This window comes from Mangifera indica, chromosome 11 (assembly GCF_011075055.1).
Source record: "Mangifera indica cultivar Alphonso chromosome 11, CATAS_Mindica_2.1, whole genome shotgun sequence".
Classification (NCBI taxonomy): domain Eukaryota; kingdom Viridiplantae; phylum Streptophyta; class Magnoliopsida; order Sapindales; family Anacardiaceae; genus Mangifera; species Mangifera indica.
In genome coordinates this window covers 10,728,613-10,747,958 of record NC_058147.1, presented here as the reverse complement: position 1 = coordinate 10,747,958, position 19,346 = coordinate 10,728,613, and the positions used below count along the sequence as shown (strand labels likewise).

At 31.1% G+C, this 19,346-nt stretch overlaps 1 protein-coding gene across 2 annotated transcripts; it reads right to left on the bottom strand.

Moving 5' to 3' along the window:
- Positions 1-1,547: 1,547 nt before the first annotated feature.
- LOC123228913 (non-lysosomal glucosylceramidase-like) lies at positions 1,548-9,880 on the bottom strand. 2 transcript variants are annotated; one of them, XM_044654406.1, is made up of 21 exons: positions 9,775-9,848; positions 9,191-9,354; positions 8,632-8,690; positions 8,069-8,173; positions 6,955-7,011; positions 6,774-6,844; positions 6,551-6,650; positions 6,324-6,394; positions 6,112-6,212; positions 5,922-6,025; positions 5,773-5,826; positions 5,405-5,460; positions 5,246-5,284; positions 5,009-5,153; positions 4,578-4,753; positions 4,417-4,484; positions 4,245-4,317; positions 4,102-4,163; positions 3,090-4,017; positions 2,123-2,413; positions 1,548-2,016 (listed from the first exon to the last, which is right to left on the bottom strand). In XM_044654406.1, the coding sequence occupies exons 3-21, from the start codon at positions 8,683-8,685 to the stop codon at positions 1,734-1,736; spliced, it is 2,838 nt and encodes a 945-aa protein (XP_044510341.1). In that variant the 5' UTR covers positions 8,686-8,690; positions 9,191-9,354; positions 9,775-9,848; the 3' UTR covers positions 1,548-1,733. The 2 variants fall into 2 exon arrangements, with proteins under 2 accessions (XP_044510341.1, XP_044510340.1); XM_044654405.1 differs by lacking the exon at positions 9,191-9,354 and having other exon boundaries at positions 9,775-9,880.
- Between the last annotated feature and the right edge of the window lie 9,466 nt (positions 9,881-19,346).

Below are 19,346 nucleotides of genomic sequence, written 5' to 3'. Positions count from 1 at the left end.
AATTTTACATATTCATAACTATGCAACATCTAATTCATAAGTTAGTAATGTAACAAAATGAAATTACCCAAAAAAAAAAAAAACTCATCAATTAAATGAGTAACACATTTACACATAAATGAAAAGAATATAGTATTTGCATTAAACACTAAATTCATAATTTTACTAATAAAGCTAAATCTAAAAATTAAAGTTGAAAAAAAAGGAGAAATTGAAAAAATATAGTTTAAGATTGTCACCTAGGATTGGAAGCCGAAATTCACCATGAATTATAATAATTTTAGAGGAGACTAAGAGAAGATGTGTGACATTGTTTGGACATAAAATAATTTAGAAGAGACATTTGAATAGGCCAGTGTACTTATAAATGGAAAAAAATTTATTAATATTTAAGTTTAAAACAAGGCCAAAAGACTTATTCCCACCCAAGGTTAATTACATTCGTAATTGGTACCTATTAATTATTAAAAATCGAAACACCCACTTATAGACGGATAAAATTAACATAATCAATTAAATTCTAAAGATAAAATCATCATTTTATTAGTAATATATTAAAAATAATAAAACATTATTCATTTTTTCCTTAAGTTTAGAAAACAAATAATTTTTTCATAGGATTAAATTTTGAAATATTACATTTTTCTTATAAGGTTTCTTTCTTTTTTCTTTTCTTTTTCCAACATCATCATCGATTGACTTCTCTCTCCTCCTTTTTGGTGTCATCTTTAGACAAAGAATGTCATCTTCGTAAAAGACAGAGACGACATTGGAAAGGAAAGAGAGAGAAATGTTGGCCAGTGATGATGTCGAAACAGAGAGAGAGAAAAAAAGAAATCCTAGGGGAAAAATAATATTTTATTAGTAATATATAAAAAATAATAAAACATTATTAATTTTTTTCTTAAGTTTAGAAAACTAATAATTTTTTCACAAGATTAAATTTTGAAATATTACATTTTCCCTCTAAGGTTTCTTTCTTTTTTCCTTCCTTTTTCCAACATCATCATTAGTTGACTTCTCTCTCCTCCTTTTTGGTGTCTTCTTTAGACAAAGAATGTCAACTTCGTTAAAGACAAAGATGACATTGGAAAGGGAAGAGAGAGAAATATTGGCCAGTGATGATGTCGAAACAGAGAGAGAGAGAAAAAAAAACCCTAAGGGAAAAATAATATTTTAAAGTTTAATCTTGAAAAAAATCATTAGTTTTCTAAAATTAGGAGAGAAATAAATAATGTTAACTGATTCTGTTAATTTTAATCACTCATGGGTGGGTATTTGAGTTTTCAGTAATTAATGGGTACTAATTTGAGAGTTCAATAAACTTTGGGTGGTAATAAATCCTTTGGGCTTAAAAAATTATCTTTAATAAAATAATTAAAAGTTGTCCCATAAAAACAACCTTTAACAAAAGTTAGGGGACCCAAAAAACAAAAAAATTGTCCTAGAAACCAAACAATAAACTTAAATTTCAGGGATGCAATGATAATTTTAATGTAGGTCCCCGTGCATCCCTTGGCCCATATGTGATTATATTCTTCAACGAGTTCTTTCAATGCTAGTTTCCATTGGGTAGCTTCTTTCCATTTGATCAATGTATTTTGAAGATGGAATTGTTTGCACATACCATTTAATTAGCATTAACATTTAAGTTCCAATAATGTTCATCAAACATTAATCCTTTCGTCAACGAAAAGAATTGCTAAAATTCATATGCAGGATGTAAGAATTGGTTACCAAAGAATTCTCTTGCAGGTCAAATCATAAAGAAGTTGTAGCAAGCTTTTAGGAGGTTCCTCCTTTGGCAACTTTAGCAGGTTAGCAACTTTCAAAAATGCTGCATGTTGCTTCACATAGGAAGACTCTTCAACACTGCTCTCATGCTTTATCTCATCCTTGAACAGCTTAGGCTTTGACAATGCCCATTGCATTGCCCAGATGGCCAATGGTCTCATGTAACAAAGACTTCGAAACTCGTCGTCAGTGTTCCAGGCTTCTGGAGTCTGAAAATTATAACTGCAAACAGAAGCAGTTTTGATTAGTAATGAGGAATGAAACCTCTATATGACAAACGCAAGCCTGAAACTGAAGCTGATATAAAACCATCAAAAAACAAACTTACCCTAAACCTTTTTGGGACCAGGCAGTTTCATAGATCCCTGCTGCCGTTTCGAACGCCTTATCTGGCATGTCCTCTTGAATCATAGTAGCAGCAAGAGCATATGTAACCCCACTCCATATTTCGTTTGATTGCAAAGCTGACATATCAACTCTTCCATCTGGAAACATACCATTCACTGCCCCACGCTTTCCGTCTTTCAGCTTTAAGACATTGAATTTGTGAATTTTCTCAAGGGCATTCCTCACTTTATCCTCATCAGCAATTGGAGAAAGTCCACATGCTCTAGCATACCTAAAAATGTAACAAGCCACAAATCAACACAACATATCTCACTTTGAAATATAAAAAAGGATATGGCATTTAAGTAAAATGCATAAAAAGCATATCTGTTATATAGCTAGCGTTTCGAAATCTGTTCACAAAAAAATTGCTTTTAAAAGTGGTTCTGTATTAGTACTGTAAGTCTTTTACCTTGAAAATTTCCTTTCTAGAAAATATTTGGTCTTAGGAGCAAACACTGTAAGGGCTGCATCCCTTATTTCCTCTTATCTCTCGTTCAATTTAGTTAAAAAGGTAAACACAATCAACTTAATTAATGGGAAAAATACACTGGCAAAATATTATAATTGCAAGACTACACAACAAAAAGCCTAGCAGCTGTATGAAATTGCCAAGTTTTTTACTGCAAAATGTAGATAGGCAAGCGACAATATCGCAGTATCAGAGGTAAAATTTTTGTAACAGCCACTTTATTTGAACAAAAGCCCTAAATGTGTACTACTTAATGGCCACTGCACTGATTTGTGATACTTGGACTGATATGTAGGAACAGCAATTTAAACAATAAAAATGAGCCACAGAAGTGACAAAAATGTGATCATGTTGAATTTGTTATCCTCATATTCATCATATGATTTAATTCTTGAAATTGAAAAAGAAAAAAAAATTAAAATTTAATCTCACTCACCATTGTCCAGCCAATTGATCAGCTTGAATAGCTGCACTGGAACTGCCATTACTGTTGTCGTAGTTGAAGTAGGAACCATTCCATAAAGTGCCATAGACAGCTTTAGCCTTTTGATATTTAACCCAGAAGTAGCTAGCACATTCATGGTCATCAACTACATGTGCCAAGGCTGAAGCAGCCTGGAGAGCAGCCACCCACAGGCCACCACAATATGCACTGATACCACTGACAGACCATAGATCGTAAGTCTGATCAGGGAATCCCTCATTCTCAATCATTCCATCTCCATCCTTATCAAACTGATCCATAAAAGCCATTGCAACATAAACTGAAGGCCAAACAGCTTGTGCAAAATTTTTATCACCAGTAGCAATCACATCACGGTATATTTGGAGGACAAATTTTGGATTCAAGTCTTTCCAATGAGCCGTATTGTGGAGATTATAAGCATTTACTTCAAACCAGGGGTCATTGAGCCCAATATCATGGGGTACTGAGCCAAGAACTTTTCTAGGAACCCATTTTCCATCACTCATAATTTGCACCCTACCAGGATCATGTAACATTACTGCAGCTGCAAAGTCTCTTTGGACACTGAGTTCAAGTTTTGGGAATAGCATGAGTAATGCAAAAGATGAATAGAAATGAACATCGTAAGTATTCCACATGAGATATTCTCTCCCTTCAAGGTAGAGGAATTGACCAATGCTCTCTTCTTCATTCTGGAGTAATCGTGTTCCCAAAGCAGCATTTGACATTGCAGGAGTTTGTATGTCCTCTAATGTCGATGTCATCAATTTGAGGACTTCAACAGCAGTATGATTTACATTGTCATTATTGATTCTAGTCTTCAAATCTGACCTGGTTTTATCAATAAAAAATTTTCTTTCTCTAAATGCCACCAAATTTTGAAGCGGGGGTAATCCATCTATGCAAAATTAGAAAAAAAGAGTCATTATAGTATTAGATTAGAATTGGCTTCCTGCAAATAAACTTTAAGCTCCATGAATACCTGTCCAAATTGTTCCTCCAGCATTCAGATAATACAGCTCATTGAAGAGAGTAATGGGGTACCTGCATAAGAAATTCTCAATTTTGCTATCTTCAAAACAAAATTAGAAGAATTTGTATGCCAACAGGTTCCATTTATCTCACCATTCAGGAAACCTTTTGTCTTCAATAATTGGTCTTTGCCATGCTTCAATCTCAGATTCCCATTGAGCATGTTCTAGTTCCAATACATTAGAAAAACATTCAGTTAGCTGTGTTGGTAGAAATTGAAAATAAATGCTCATTCTAACAGTTGATACAATCATGCTGATATTACCTAGGATAGCATCATGTGCCATACTCTGGGCTGCATCCCCGAAAGTGCCATAAAATTTTGTATAACGCCTGAAATGAAAGATACTTTTACAATAAACTCTCAAAAAACTTAGGCACTATAGGCTTTACTATAAACAAGTATTGGGAGACTGGGGAAGCCACCTGTGGTATGTCTTCTCTTGAAATCTGACTTCTGGACTGTCCCATGCCAATGAAAATGTGACAGTGCGGACAGTGCCAGAAGGAACAGTCAAAGAGGCTGCAATAGCTGCTCCAATGGATGATCCCAGTTCTGATGGTGATGTTTCTATGCAGTCAAGGTGCTCAAATGATCCATTCTTTAATTACAAATAAAACAATCACAATTTTTTTCAAGTCAATAGCGGATTATGCTGCAAAATTATCACATGTGCAGATTTTGCTGACCTAAATTGAGTTCTCAAATTCATTAATGAATTTCATTAAACATTTTTTCTTAAAAACACTAGAAAATGATAGTTATGGCTAAATTAAGACCCTTTCTTTTATTTTTTTTAAGGCTTAAATTGCTGTATATTTTGGGGACATGGGAGAATGTAAAAGAGGTTAATTACCTTTTTAATTTCATTCCACATATCTTTAGCAGTGATTCCTTCAGAGTCACCAGTTATCACAAAGCAAGGACACTCGGTGACACGTACATTAGATGTTTCCTTTGCTGCAATGGCAAAAGTTATAGGAGGACGTCCATTTGCTGTTCTGCAATGTTTGCAGTTCACATTAGAGATATGATATGGCCTAGAATTTGAAATATTTATGAGGGTCAACATTATATCTGATTAATAAATTACTTGTGGTGTAAAGTTACTCCATGCACTCCTCCTTTTGTCCTGGAAAGCATCAAGAATCATTTAATGATTAAACAACTAACATTAACACGGAATACAGGCAGAATAATTAATCGTCAATAATTTTACAGATTGAATTAAGTCAAATGATAAAATCCTCACATCATCTTTGAGTTGAAGTGATCACCAGATAATGCAGAGGCTCCACCCACAGAGTTCTGAGAAATCATAAATACATAAATTAAGAGTAATATAAACAGTAGAAACCTGTTTACCATACAAATGAATCCTGGTGCAAGATTTTAAACTGAAGCTACCTCCCTACCTTCAACTTCATACAAGTTCATCATCTAACAGGAGAAATTGAAAAACTCGACATGTGACGGAACACAAAGCAATGTACTTGGTATTGATTGAGTAAATCAAAATATTTCATATTTCATTAGAGACTCATCGATAATGATCATGGTTATCAAGGACTTCATATAATAAATTGAAATGTGATGTGATGTATAAAATGCCGGACTTACAGCCCATGTAAAAAGCAAGGTGACCTCAGCAGGTGTCTGTCCAGAATTAGATAGCTGAAAGAAGCATAAAGCATCTACTAAGACACACAATCTAGAGTGACAAAACAGTATTTATATACAAATGAATTTGCTCACACGCCTTTTCATACCGTGAACGTAAATACTGATACAGGCAAACTGCTTTCTTTGTAATTGTTGGGAATAATAGGCGAAATTTGACGACAAACAATTTTCAGCTCCGGATCAGGTTCACCTGTTTTTGGAAATATTGATACCAAATGTAGGAAACTGCCGATGATAGAACATAAATTTACTGTTTTCAAGTTAAAACACTAATACCTTCATAGACTGTCCAGGCTCTTGGATACAAAGCATGATATGTACATTTCTCCCCCTTCAGATTCCAATCCCAAGATTTAATGCCTGAAGCTGAACCTTGCCTGTTCAGTAACTCAGACAAGTAAAAATAATGAGTTTATAAAGAACTATCAAATGATACTTTAGTTTCAGAAATTGAAGAAGTTGAATTCCTGGATGATCTTAATTCATACCTGGAAACCTCTGGACTCTTTGGACACAACACGGTGGAAAATTTTTTTCCACCCGGTCGTGAAACAAAAACCTGATCACTTAAATATATTAGAATTTTTGCAAGCTACAAGTTGGCATTATCATTATACAAGAAGTTAAATGGAAACAATGTGAGCATTTTAATTTTGTTTATCATCACTATAGATCAAGTAAAACTTTTTTACCAAAATATAAGAAGCAGACTTACAGAAAACTGATTTGCCAGAACTGGGCCTTCTTCACATGTTGTGGCAAACAATTTAAATTGCTGAAATTCACCTCTGTAACTTCTTCCGATGCTTCCTGCACTGAATTCATAATTTCAAAAATAACTTGAATTAAAACAACCTTGGCCAGGGTATTTTCTTATAAACTTACAAGAACATTGAAAATGTGCATTGTCACAGTTGTCAGCAATGATGAATACATACCCAATTCCACCTAAAGGAATGCCATGATCACTTGTAATAATATGTTTTCTGAAAATGTCAAATATTGATGCCTACAAACATGAAGAATATTTGGTTATAATTGAAATAAAAGGATTATAAACCAGATATGATATTCTAATCACAAAGCATCCATTTAGACAAAAACAGATGAAATCTTTACCCGCCCTTCTGCTGCTTCTCGTTTGGTATAACGATACAGTCGCAAACCCATTGGGGCCTTCCAACAGTAAAAAATAAGAAAATTGGAATGAGACTTAATAATATCTATCAAAATACATGAAGGGAAGGATAAAAGTGTCTGCCTCAGCCATTAGCAAGTCTCAGATACCAAAATTGTTAACTAGAGAATAAGTAAGTGCAGATTATAGAAAAAAAAATTAAACAGAACATTTATCCTGATCTTGAAACTGACTATATTCTCATCTTCTGAGATGAGTCTTGTCCTTAAAGCTGCATCTTCCTCCCTCCAGAAAAGGAAGAAAACACACAGCATAGAAGAATGTACAGATCAATTTTATATATCCTACCGAAAACTTAAAATTGGTACAGAATCTCTGTCAGTCAGTTTCATGACGAACCTTCTGATAGCATTAATGAATTAAGAGAGGTTTCAAGCTTCTACATAAATTAAATGTGTCAGAAAACCATATTGGGCACATTACCATTAGTTAAGAGTCCATTGTGAAGCTTGAAGAGCTCCTTCATAGTGGAGCTCATACGGGGGAGCAAATAAATGATACATTATGGTTGACATAAATGCTTTCCCCCGTTGATTACAAACTCTCAACTTTAGATGCAAAATCATTGCAAACAAAATAGATTACTAAACCAAATTTCATGTTCACTAATGACAAAGAAATGATCCAACTGGGATAATGATGAAGAGTGAAAAAAAGGGCAATCAGTTAGGGCAGCCCTATCATATCATTTAAACAAGGTATAATAGAAAAACAGATGTTGTATCTTATATAGAAACTTCATGTTTAGACATTCTGCTTTGAGCTTAAGCAACACCACATATATAAAGAAACAATTATGAGAAAGATCAATCCAAACTAATTCCTTAGAAAGGCAGAAGCTTTCAGACCATTCACGCTTGGATTAAGCGTTTTAATTCTCAGAATATACTCAAATGGAGGAGACTATATTGACTGCAGAAAAACTTAACTGTTTCTGGGCTTACAATTTATTGACTGAAATTGATTTCCATTTTAGTCTAGCCGGGAAAGAAACATGTCAAACTTTAAATGAATCATATATAGTTGTAAATTTACCAATTGCCTGATCTCTTGAAACTTCATAGTGAGCCCTACAGGGAGATTTAGTTTACTATCTAGTTGTCGTTGCCATGTTAGTGGGGCAGGTTTCCCTGGGTCAACCTGATGAAAGAACAAAAAAGAAATAAAAATGAAACAAGAATTTCAAGATGAAACAAAGAGTATGTCAGTCTTTGAAATGAATAATATGATTAACAAAATAGCTGTGAGGCTATAAACTCTCTAAAAGGTGACATATTCTCACCTCAGAACAGGTTTAATGAAAGCTAAATTCAGTGAGATAAGACTGGATATTTGACATTCTTCAGACTAAATTCGATTCGAAGTTCAGACTAGTCTAAGAGATTTACATTCATTACTTCAACCCCAAACTTTCACAACGCATGTATATTTTGACTGTCAATAAGAATGCATCAGTAAGCTGGTAACAAGTTAGAAGTTTTTCCATCATTAAAAGAAGTTCCGAACTGATTAAAAAATTTAGTATCCATGTGTCAGATATTGCTCTCTGAAGGAGAAAAGTCCACTCTGCTCTCTGCATAAAGGAGTGAACAGCATACCTTGTGGATTGAAGACATGCCTAATTCACCTTCTTCTTTCATGCTATTCTCCATATTCTCTGAAAAATAATATGAATAATTTAATCATGGTTTCAGATGCTATACTATTATTATTAAAGGAGTCAATAGTCAAACTCAATCTCGTAAGGAGGGACTTTCCGAATAATTTTAATATTAAATTTTGATGCTAGAAAAGTAAGCACAAAATGATTTTTCCTGGGACAATATTGTGTAAATGTAAAGTAAATCCCTTGACTAGTAACGGAGTGAATCAATCAAATTAGAAATTGCCAGTTCCTTTAAAGATGTGTTTGTAAAAGGTCCGCCAATTTCATCATCAGGATAAAGTTAAATATGACACTGCCATAAGAAATTCATTAGTACATGAGGGGTTTGATACAGAAACACAATGGGTCCATGAAGACCTCCATTGTTTTATGGAAATCTTTCCAATTCAAACTTTACCCGGAAAAAAGAAAACGCAAAACTCAATTTCTTCCCAAAAAAGAAACTTTCCCATGAATTTAACTAAAACAACCACTAAACAGCACACACTTACTAAAATTTCACAAGGATTTATGCTCTGGTTGATTGAATTATCCAGACAAAACAGATTCTTTGTAGGAACTGATTTGCTTCCAACCAAACACAATTCCTCTCAATTGCAAAGTATAAATGACGATGTTCCCATGTTCAGTTGAAACCCTCTTCCTTATAGTCACTCTACATAAACATGAATTATCATGACAACAATTCAAGGATCAAAAACTTCAATAAACTTGGACCCTTTGATCTTGACACAATAACAAGAATCAAATGCAACTCCAGAGTGACCATCTTCTTCAAATTCACTTCACACATAAATAAACAAACATGACCACACTTCAATGATCAAACTTGAAGAACTCAACTCAACACAAACACAAACATTAACCATTTGATCTCTTTCCAAATTCCAATGTAAAATCCAAATCAAACCCTTTTCTTCTAATCCTCTGTACACACAAACAAACAAACAAACAAACAAGCATGGCTAACTCTCCTTAAAAATCAAACTTCAAGATCATGACACAATAACATGAACACAAATGCAAGTGACAATAAAAAGTTAATCATGAAAATGAGCATGCAACGAAATCTGACCTTTGAAGGTAAACAAGCTTTGTGGTGTTGAAGGAAAGGTTGTTGAGAATTCTGTTACCATGTTGTCCAAGACTTTGGAAATCAAAGTATCTTTCAAGTTTATATAGCCTTGGCAGGCATGACATGTGTGACACTCGAAAGAAACTTTTGACATTTTTTTCACACGATCTTGTATATAGATGATGAATTAATGGGCACCACTATGTACATGAAACAATGATACAAACAATTATGTAATTTAATGTTATTTTATTTTTAATTTGAAGTTATTTAATCATATGATAATATATCATTATTTGTATGTAAATTTATATGTATTGTTTGCATATATAATTTATTATCTATAAGTAATTTTGAATATACAATTAAATATATAGATAATAGATTATTATATAATTAAATATTATTTTATTCATAATTCAAAATTTTTACTAACTTTTATTTTTATTTTTATGTTTTTTCAAAAACATTGTTCCCACCCAAAGTTTAGTGAAACTATGCGGGTGCCCTTGGTTTTACAAACCATCAACATTCCACTCAATTGTCTATTTTAACACTATAATTTAATGATAAAAGGGCATTTAGGACATTTTCTCTAACATATACAACAATTAGAGAGAATTAAATCTAAAGAAAAATGCTAATAAAACTCTTTCCATATTAATGTAGATAAATCTTAGTGATAATATCTCTTTTCTGAAATGATTTTGAGTTTCGTTTGATGATGTGAACATATGTATTGACAAATCTTAGAGATAAAATCATTTTTGAAACAAGGGTATTAGCCAATAGATTTTTCAAACCTTGAATAGAGAAAAAAATTCATTTTTTTTTTTAAAATAATACTATATATATATACTTTTAGATATATAATTAGATATATAGATGATATGTCATCATATAATTGATTAATTTTAAATTAGAAATAAAATAATATTTAATTATATAATGATATATTATTTTTATAAAAAGAAGTTTATACAGAGTTTTTTTTTTTTTAATATATAGTTAGACTGCATAAACTTGTATTTTCTACGCATGCAAAGTTTTACAAATAAAAATATTATTATTTTTTGGACATAAAGTGAAAATATTTTTTAAAATAAATCCATCGGCTCAAGAATGTTGATATTAGAATAAACCAATAAATAAATAATGTACACATATTTTTTTGGGTAAAGAACTATTCCACCCAAATTTTAGCTAAAATTCCAAATATACCTATGATAAATAAAAAATTCAAATACTCATCTATACATTAACTTTTATTAGAATTTTCTGTTAGAGATAGAGGTAAAACTGTTATTTTAATAATACTATTAAAAAATATATAATTTAATCTCATTCCCCCCTCCAAAGTTTTGAAAATTGACTTTCACCTCCAAACAACAACTTTGAAAAATCATCATTTCCTCTCTACGGTTGGAAATTTTTAAAGTTTTTTCTCTAACGATAGAAGCCAGTTTTCCCCACCCATCTTTCATTGATGATTGAAGAAGAAGAAAGAGTGACCACCCATCTTTCGTTCGACACTCAAAAGGCCACCCAATTATCACATTCGGACGACACTCAAGTGACATTGCATGATTCATCGATCTCAACCACGATGTTTGATTCAGCAATGATGACGACGAGATGATGTCGGACAACTACAAGAGACTGGGACAACAATGACAAACATTTGGACAACACCAAGGAGACGATTCACGCAAAAGAAGGGGAGACGATTCGCGTGAAAGATGAGGAGACGCTGGTTGAGATTAGTGCCTCCGAGCATCGAACAAAAGATGGATGGTTCGAAAGAAGGGATAGGGATGGCCGGATAGTGCCGATTGCTAGAAAGGGAGAGGTTCATCGGAAAATCAAAACCTTAGAGAGAAAAGTAAATTTTCTAAAACTTAATTCTGGGAAAAAATTATTAATTTTTAAACTAAAAGAGGGAAATTTGATAAATTTTTAGGGTTTTATAGTTTAAAGATAAAATGACAATTAACCCAAAATTTTAATAAAAATTATCCATAGGTGAGTGTTTGAGTTTTTCATTTATCATGGGTGTGTTATAATTTGGCTAAAACTTGGTTGGGAAATAATCCTTTACCATATTTTTATTGCTAATAAAAGGACATGCTTCTGTTCTCCTTCTGTAAGAATAATACTTTCTTGATTTATTATTCTCTTTTTCTCTGTCGGTCCAAACAGCAGAATTGAAATAAAGAAATTCACAATGTTCACGCTAGACCATTATAAGCAATATAGTGGGTGAGTGTTAACTATCACGTTTTGGTAGTTTAATATATGATAATTTGAGCACAAGTCCTTGGTTTAAGCAATTTAAAATCGCACATGATTTCGTGGCTAATTGTCTCAATTTTACTTCAAAAAACCCGCTGAAGATGTCACCACGATTTTGACTATACATCTAATAAACAATTTTATGCTACTGGATGGGGGATGGATACACGCTAAGCTAAACCTAAACACCTCTTAATTTGAGTTTAGTTTGAATAAGAAATAACTTGACTCAAGTTCGGTTTTAATTCGTCCAGCAAACATTAAGGGTTGTTTGAGTTTGGTTTGAATGAAAATAGTTGGGTTTGAGTTTGACTTGAATTTACGGCTCAAATTCATAGCTTAGATATGTGGCTTAAATTTTTGGTTTGAATCCATGGCTCATTAACAAAACAACGTCATTTAACAATTATTTAATATAATTCGAATCGAGTCCTGAGTCAAGTTCAAACCGAATCGAGCCATCTATCTAACTCGCTAGCCAAATCAAATTGAACTCTCTAACTCTCTATAGCTTGAGTTCGATTAGATTTTAAAATGAGTTAAACCTCTTCACTTGAACTCGATTCATATGCGAAGTATATGCATTCAAACTGAGTCTAATCGAGCCAAGTTAGCTTTCGAACCCAAGCCAGCTCGGTTTGGATCTAGCGCTAATTGAGATAACATTATTTTTAAGTAAATTCTGTAAAATAATGTCATTTTCAGCATATACATTTGTTGAAAATAAAATTATTTTTAAATTTTTATGCCTAAAATGCCATTTCTCCTGTTTAATTTCCTTCTACTTTGGTGATTATATAGAATTTTTTGGGTAGTCAAGGAAAATACATTTAAACCCTGACATCCAAATTGCACGTAAAATAAATTTTATCTTATTTTGGACAGTCTTGGTATGTTAAATTACTAATGACAGCATTAGATTTAAGACTATTAAATAAATTTCATCAGGTCGACTAGCGTTTATTTTTTTTCAAAAACATTGTTCGCACCCAAAGTTTTGTGAACTATGCAGGTACCCTTGGTTTTACAAACCATCAACATTCCACTCAATTTTCTATTTTAACACTATAATTCATTTTCTCTAACATATACAACAATTAGAAAGAATTAAACCTCAAGAAAAATGTTAATAAAGCTCTTTCCATATTAATGTAGATAAATCTTAGTGATAATATCTCTTCTCTGAAATGATTTTGAGTTTCGTCCGATGATGTGAACACATGCATTGACATACCCTAATAATGTTGTTGGATGCAATGTTGATCATTTTTGAAACAAGGGTATTAGCTTGTAGATTTTTCAAACATTGAATGGAGAAAAAAATTCAATTTTTTTCATCAGTTGACTAGCTTTTATTTTTATTCTTATTTTTTTTCAAAAACATTGTTCGTACCCAAAGTTTAGTGAAACTACGCAGGTACCCTTGGTTTTACAACCCATCAACATTCCATTCAATTTTCTATTTTAACACTATAATTTAATGTTAAAAGGGCATTTAGGTCATTTTCTCTAACATATACAACAATTAGAGAGAATTAAACCTGAAGAAAAATACTAATAAAGCTTTTTCCATATTAATGTAGATAAATCTTAGTGATAATATCTCTTCTCTGAAATGATTTCCAGTTTCGTTCGACGATGTGAACATATGCATTGACATACACTAATAATGTTGTTGGATGCAATGTTGATCATTTTTGAAACAAGGGTATTAGCTTGTAGATTTTTCAAACATTGAATGGAGAAAAAAATTCAATTTTTTCCGTAAGTTGACTAGTTTTATTTTTTATTTTTATTTTTTTTCAAAAACATTGTTCGCACCCAAAGTTTAGTGAAACTACGCAAGTACCCTTGGTTTTACAACCCATCAACATTCCATTCAATTTTCTATTTTAACACTATAATTTAATGTTAAAAGGGCATTTAGGTCATTTTCTCTAACATATACAACAATTAGAGAGAATTAAACCTAAAGAAAACTGCTAATAAAACTCTTTCCATATTAATGTAGATAAATCTTAGTGATAATATCTTTTCTCTAAAATGATTTTCAGTTTCGTCCGATGATGTGAACATATGCATTGACATACACTAATAATGTTGTTGGATGCAATGTTGATCATTTTTGAAACAAGGGTATTAGCTTGTAGATTTTTCAAACATTGAATGGAGAAAAAAATTCAATTTTTTTCAATAGTTGATTAAATTTTATTTTTATTTTTATTTTTGTTCAAAAACATTGTTCACACGCAAAGTTTAGTGAAACTATGTAGATACCCTTGGTTTTACAAACCATCAACATTCCACTCAATTTTCTATTTTAACACTATAATTTAATGTTAAAAGGGCATTTAGGTCATTTTCTCCAACATATACAACAATTAGAGAGAATTAAACCTGAAGAAAAATGCTAATAAAGCTCTTTCCATATTAATGTAGATAAATTTTAGTAATAATATCTCTTCTTTGAAATGATTTTGAGTTTCGTCCGATGATGTGAACATATGCATTGACATACACTAATAATGTTGTTGGATGCAATGTTGATTAGTGTTGAAACAAGGGTATTAGCTTGTAGATTTTTTAAACTTTGAATGGAGAAAAAAATTCAATTTTTTTCATCAGTTGACTACCTTTTATTTTTATTTTTTTTCAAAAACATTGTTGGCACCCAAAGTTTAGTGAAACTATGCAGGTACCATTGGTTTTACAATCCATCAACATTCCACTCAATTTTCTATTTTAACACTATAATTTAACGTTAAAAGGGCATTTAGGTCATTTTCTCTAACATATACAACAATTAGAGAGAATTGTTGACATGAATTGACATACACTAATAATGTTGTTGGATGCAATGTTGATCATTTTTGAAACAAGGCTATTAACTTGTAGATTTTTCAAACATTGAATGGAGAAAAAAATTCAATTTTTTTAAAAGTAATACTATACATACATACTTTTAGGTGCATAATTAGATATACAGATGATATATCATCATATAATTAATTAATTTTAAATTAAAAATAAAATAATACTAAAAAATATAATGATATATTATTTCTATAACAAAAAAGTTTACACAGTTTTATTGTTTTTTTAATATATGGTTAGACTGCATAAACTTGTTTTTTTTACGCACGCAAAGTTTTACAAATCAAAACTAATATTTTTTTTTTTGGACCTAAAGTGAAAATATGTTTTTAAAATAAATCCCAGGACTCGAGAATGTTGATATTAGAATAAACCTATAGATAAATAATGTACACATTTTTTTATGGGCAAAGCACTATTTTCCATCCAAGTTTTAGCTAAAATTTAAAAGTATACTTATGACAAATGAAAAACCTAAATATTCATCTATATTTTAACAATACTATTAAAAAATATATAACCCCCCCCCCCCCCCCAAAGGTTTGAAAATTGACTTTCACCATTTCCTCCCTATGGTTGAGAATTTTTAAGGTTTTTTCTCTAACGACCAGAGTCAACTTTCCCCACCCATCTTTCGTTGACAACTGAAGAAGAAAAGGCGACCACCCATCCTTCGTTCAACGCTCGAAAGGCCACCCAATTATCAGATTTGAACGACACTTGGGTAACGTTGCATGATTCATTGATCTTAGCCACGACACTTGATTCAGTAACGATGACGATGAGATAATGTCGAACGACTACAAGAGACATTGGGACGACAATGACAAACGCTTGGATGACACCAAGGAGTTGAATAAAGTGAAAGAAGGCGAGATGATTCGTGCGAAAGATGGGGAGACACTGGCTGAGATTAGTGCCTCCAAGTGTCAAACGAAAGATAGGTGATCAAAAAGAAGGGAGAGGGATGGTTGGACAGTGTCGATTGCTAGAAAGGGAGAGGTTTGGCCAGAAAATCGAAACTTTAGAGCAAAAAGTGAATTTTGTAAAACTTAATTCTGGGAACAATTATTAGTTTTTAAATTAAAAAAGGAAAATTTTAGAAATTTTTAGGGTTTTATAGTTTAAAAATAAAATAACAATTTTACCATTTTGTCTAACCCAAAATTTTAATAAAAATTAGTTCATGGGTAAGTATTTAGGTTTTTCATTTACCGTAAATGTTAAATTTTGGCTAAAGCTAGGCTGGGAAATAATCCCTTACCATATTTTTATTGCTAATAAAAGGACATGCTTCTTTTATCCTTCTGTAAAGAATATTACTTTCTTGGTTTATTATTCTCTTTTTCTCTGTCCATCCAAACAGCAGAATTGAAATAAAGAAATTCGCAATGCTCACGCTATACCATTATAAGCAATAGAGTAGGTGAGTGTTAAATATCAAGTTTTGGTAGCTTAATAATATATGATAATTTAACCACAAGCCTTTTGCTTTAAGCAATTTAAAATTGCACATGATTTCGTGCCTAATTGTCTCAATTTTACTACAGAAAACCAAGTGAAGATGACACCACGATTTTGACTATACATCTAATAAACAATTTTATGCCATTGGGATGAGGGATGCATACGCACGCACTGTACTAAACCTAAACACCATTTGGTTTGAATTTAGTTCGAATAAAAAATAACTTGACTCAAGTTTATTTCTAATTCGTTCAACCAACATTAAAGATTATTTAAGTTTGATTCGAATAAAAATAATTCAGTTTGAATTTAACTTGAATTTATAGCTCAAATTCATAGTTTGAATATGTGGCTTAAATTTGTAACTTAAATTTGTGGCTCATTGATAAAATAACGTCATTTAACAATTATTTAACATAATTTGAATCAAGTCATGAGTCAAATTCGAATCGAATTGACTCATTTATCTAGCTCGCTAGCCAATCAAGTTGAACTCTCTATAGCTAAAGTTCAATTCGATTTTAAAATAAGTTAAACCTCTTAATTTGAACTTGATTCATATGCAAAGTATATGAATTTAAACTAAGTTTAATCAAACCGAGTTAGCTTTTGAACCTAAGCCGGTTTGGTTTGGATCCACCCTTAATTGAGATAACAATATTTTTAAGAAAATTCTGTAAAATAATGTCATTTTCAAGCATATAAATTTGTTGAAAATAAAATTATTTTTAAATTTTATGCCTAAAATGCCATTTCTCCTATTTAATTTCCTTCTACTTTGGTGATTTTATATAATTTTTTGGGTAGTCAAAGAAAATACATTTAAACCCTGATTATTTTCAAACGAAAAATTGATTATGTGAAATCAAATCTCTCTCTCTCTCTCTCTCTCTCTCTCTCTTTTCTTTTTTTTTAAGAGATAAGGTTAGAAAATAGATAAAATCTAGGAGACGGTAAAACAGAAGTTTCAAGTCTTACCTACCCCATTATGTTTCAATTATTTTTTTGGCCAAAGTTTCCTGGTTAACTTCAAAAATTCTATTTATAAACTCATAACTGATTGAAATTAACAAAATTATAATCCCTAAAAAATTTATCTCATTTTCTCCCCTAAACCAAATTTTAAAAAATCACATTTCCCCCTCTAGGGTTTAGTTTCAATATCTGGTTACTCTCTCTAGCATCATCGTCGATTGTCTCTCCCTCTTGACGGTTCTTCTTCCATCGATGGGCTGTCTCAACGTCATCCCAACCCTTTTGATGTCCGAGGGACATCTTCTGGGAAAAGAAATTGTCTTCCTAGATGACAAAGACTAGATCGATCGATCTCATCTTTGTTATCTGGGAAGATAATTTCTCTTCTCAGACAATATCTTTCAGACATCGGAGGGGTTAGAGCAGAGTTGAGACAGGCCATCGGAGGGAGGGAACCATCAAGAGGGAGAGACGGTAGATGATGACACCGAAGAGAGTAATCGGATATTGAAACTAAAACCTAGGGGAAAAATATGATTGTTTCAAACTTGGTTTAGCGGAGAAAAGTTAGTTTTTTAAATTTAGGGGCAAAAATTGAAATCATATTTAAGTCTATTTTTAATATTAAATATAAAATGATAATTTTGTCCTTAAAATTAACATAATTAAATGGTTATGGGTGGGTAAATGAGATTTTCAAAGTTAACAAGAGAAATTTTGAGAAATCCACATACTTTGGGTGGGAAATAGTCCTTTGGCCTATTTTTTTTTTTTTAGATTAATCTAGGTAACACAATAAATAAAAATAAATTTAAAGGCCAAAAACTTATGGGAAATTAAATTAATTATCCAAAACATTAGAGTTCTAAAAAAATTATCCGAAAATTTTAACATTAAAGAAAAATACTTCATTAATTTGAAATAACAAAAATGTTCTCGTATATAAACAAAAAAAAATTCATATCTCTGATCATTTTTCTCCTGAGACTCTCACGGGTTTAGTGCCCATTAGATTTCTTTGGATTTTTTTGGTATTTTTCTTTTTTTTGACAATAAAAATGACAAAAAAATGAGTATATTGTAAATTATCTTATTTTAATTATTTTAAATTTAGATTTTGCTGATTTAATGAAAATTTTGAGCGTTGTTAGTTTAAAATTTTTGGTTTCAAATAATAAATTTTTTCAGTTGATTTTTAGTTATTTTAGTTGAATTTATTGAAGATTATTGTGTTATTATAAATATAGATTCTATTATTATTATTATTACAGGAGACTAAAATAATAATTTTGATAAAAAAAAATGATTAATTTGTTTGGCACGCAACCTCGGTGAAAGCTTGGGAATGAAGTAGACCATGAGTGGCAATAAGCGTTTTGGCGAAATTAAAAAATTGTGGAGTAGGTGGCTGAAAAGACAAAACATATCAATAGAAAATGAATAAATGGAAAAGTAGATGTCGCTTTTCATTTTCCATAGATCTGTAAGTGTCTTAGTTAGTAAATTATTTAAACATTAAATATATTTAAAAGAATTTTTGAATAAAAATATATTAAATACATATTTTATATTATTTTTATATTAAATATAAATTATATTTTATATTTTATATTTGTCATATTTTTAAATATTTGACTAAATTTAAAGTATAAAATTATTTTTTCTATTTTTAATTATTTATAAAAATACCATTACTATTTAAAAAAAAAACTTGAATAACATTTCTTTTTTAATTCACAACCCTAATTTCGTATTTTCTTCCCTTGTGGTCTGTATAAAAATTTATTCTGATCTAAAGTTTGAAATCGGAGTTGATTAATATTTGTTTGTTTTTCCTAATTGATTGATATGTTACTTATTATATAAAGAATTTTGATTATGTATTATGTTATATTAAAATAGTTATTTATTTTTATTGAAGTTAAATAATAGTTTATCCCCAAAATTTATATAGTTTTATCAAT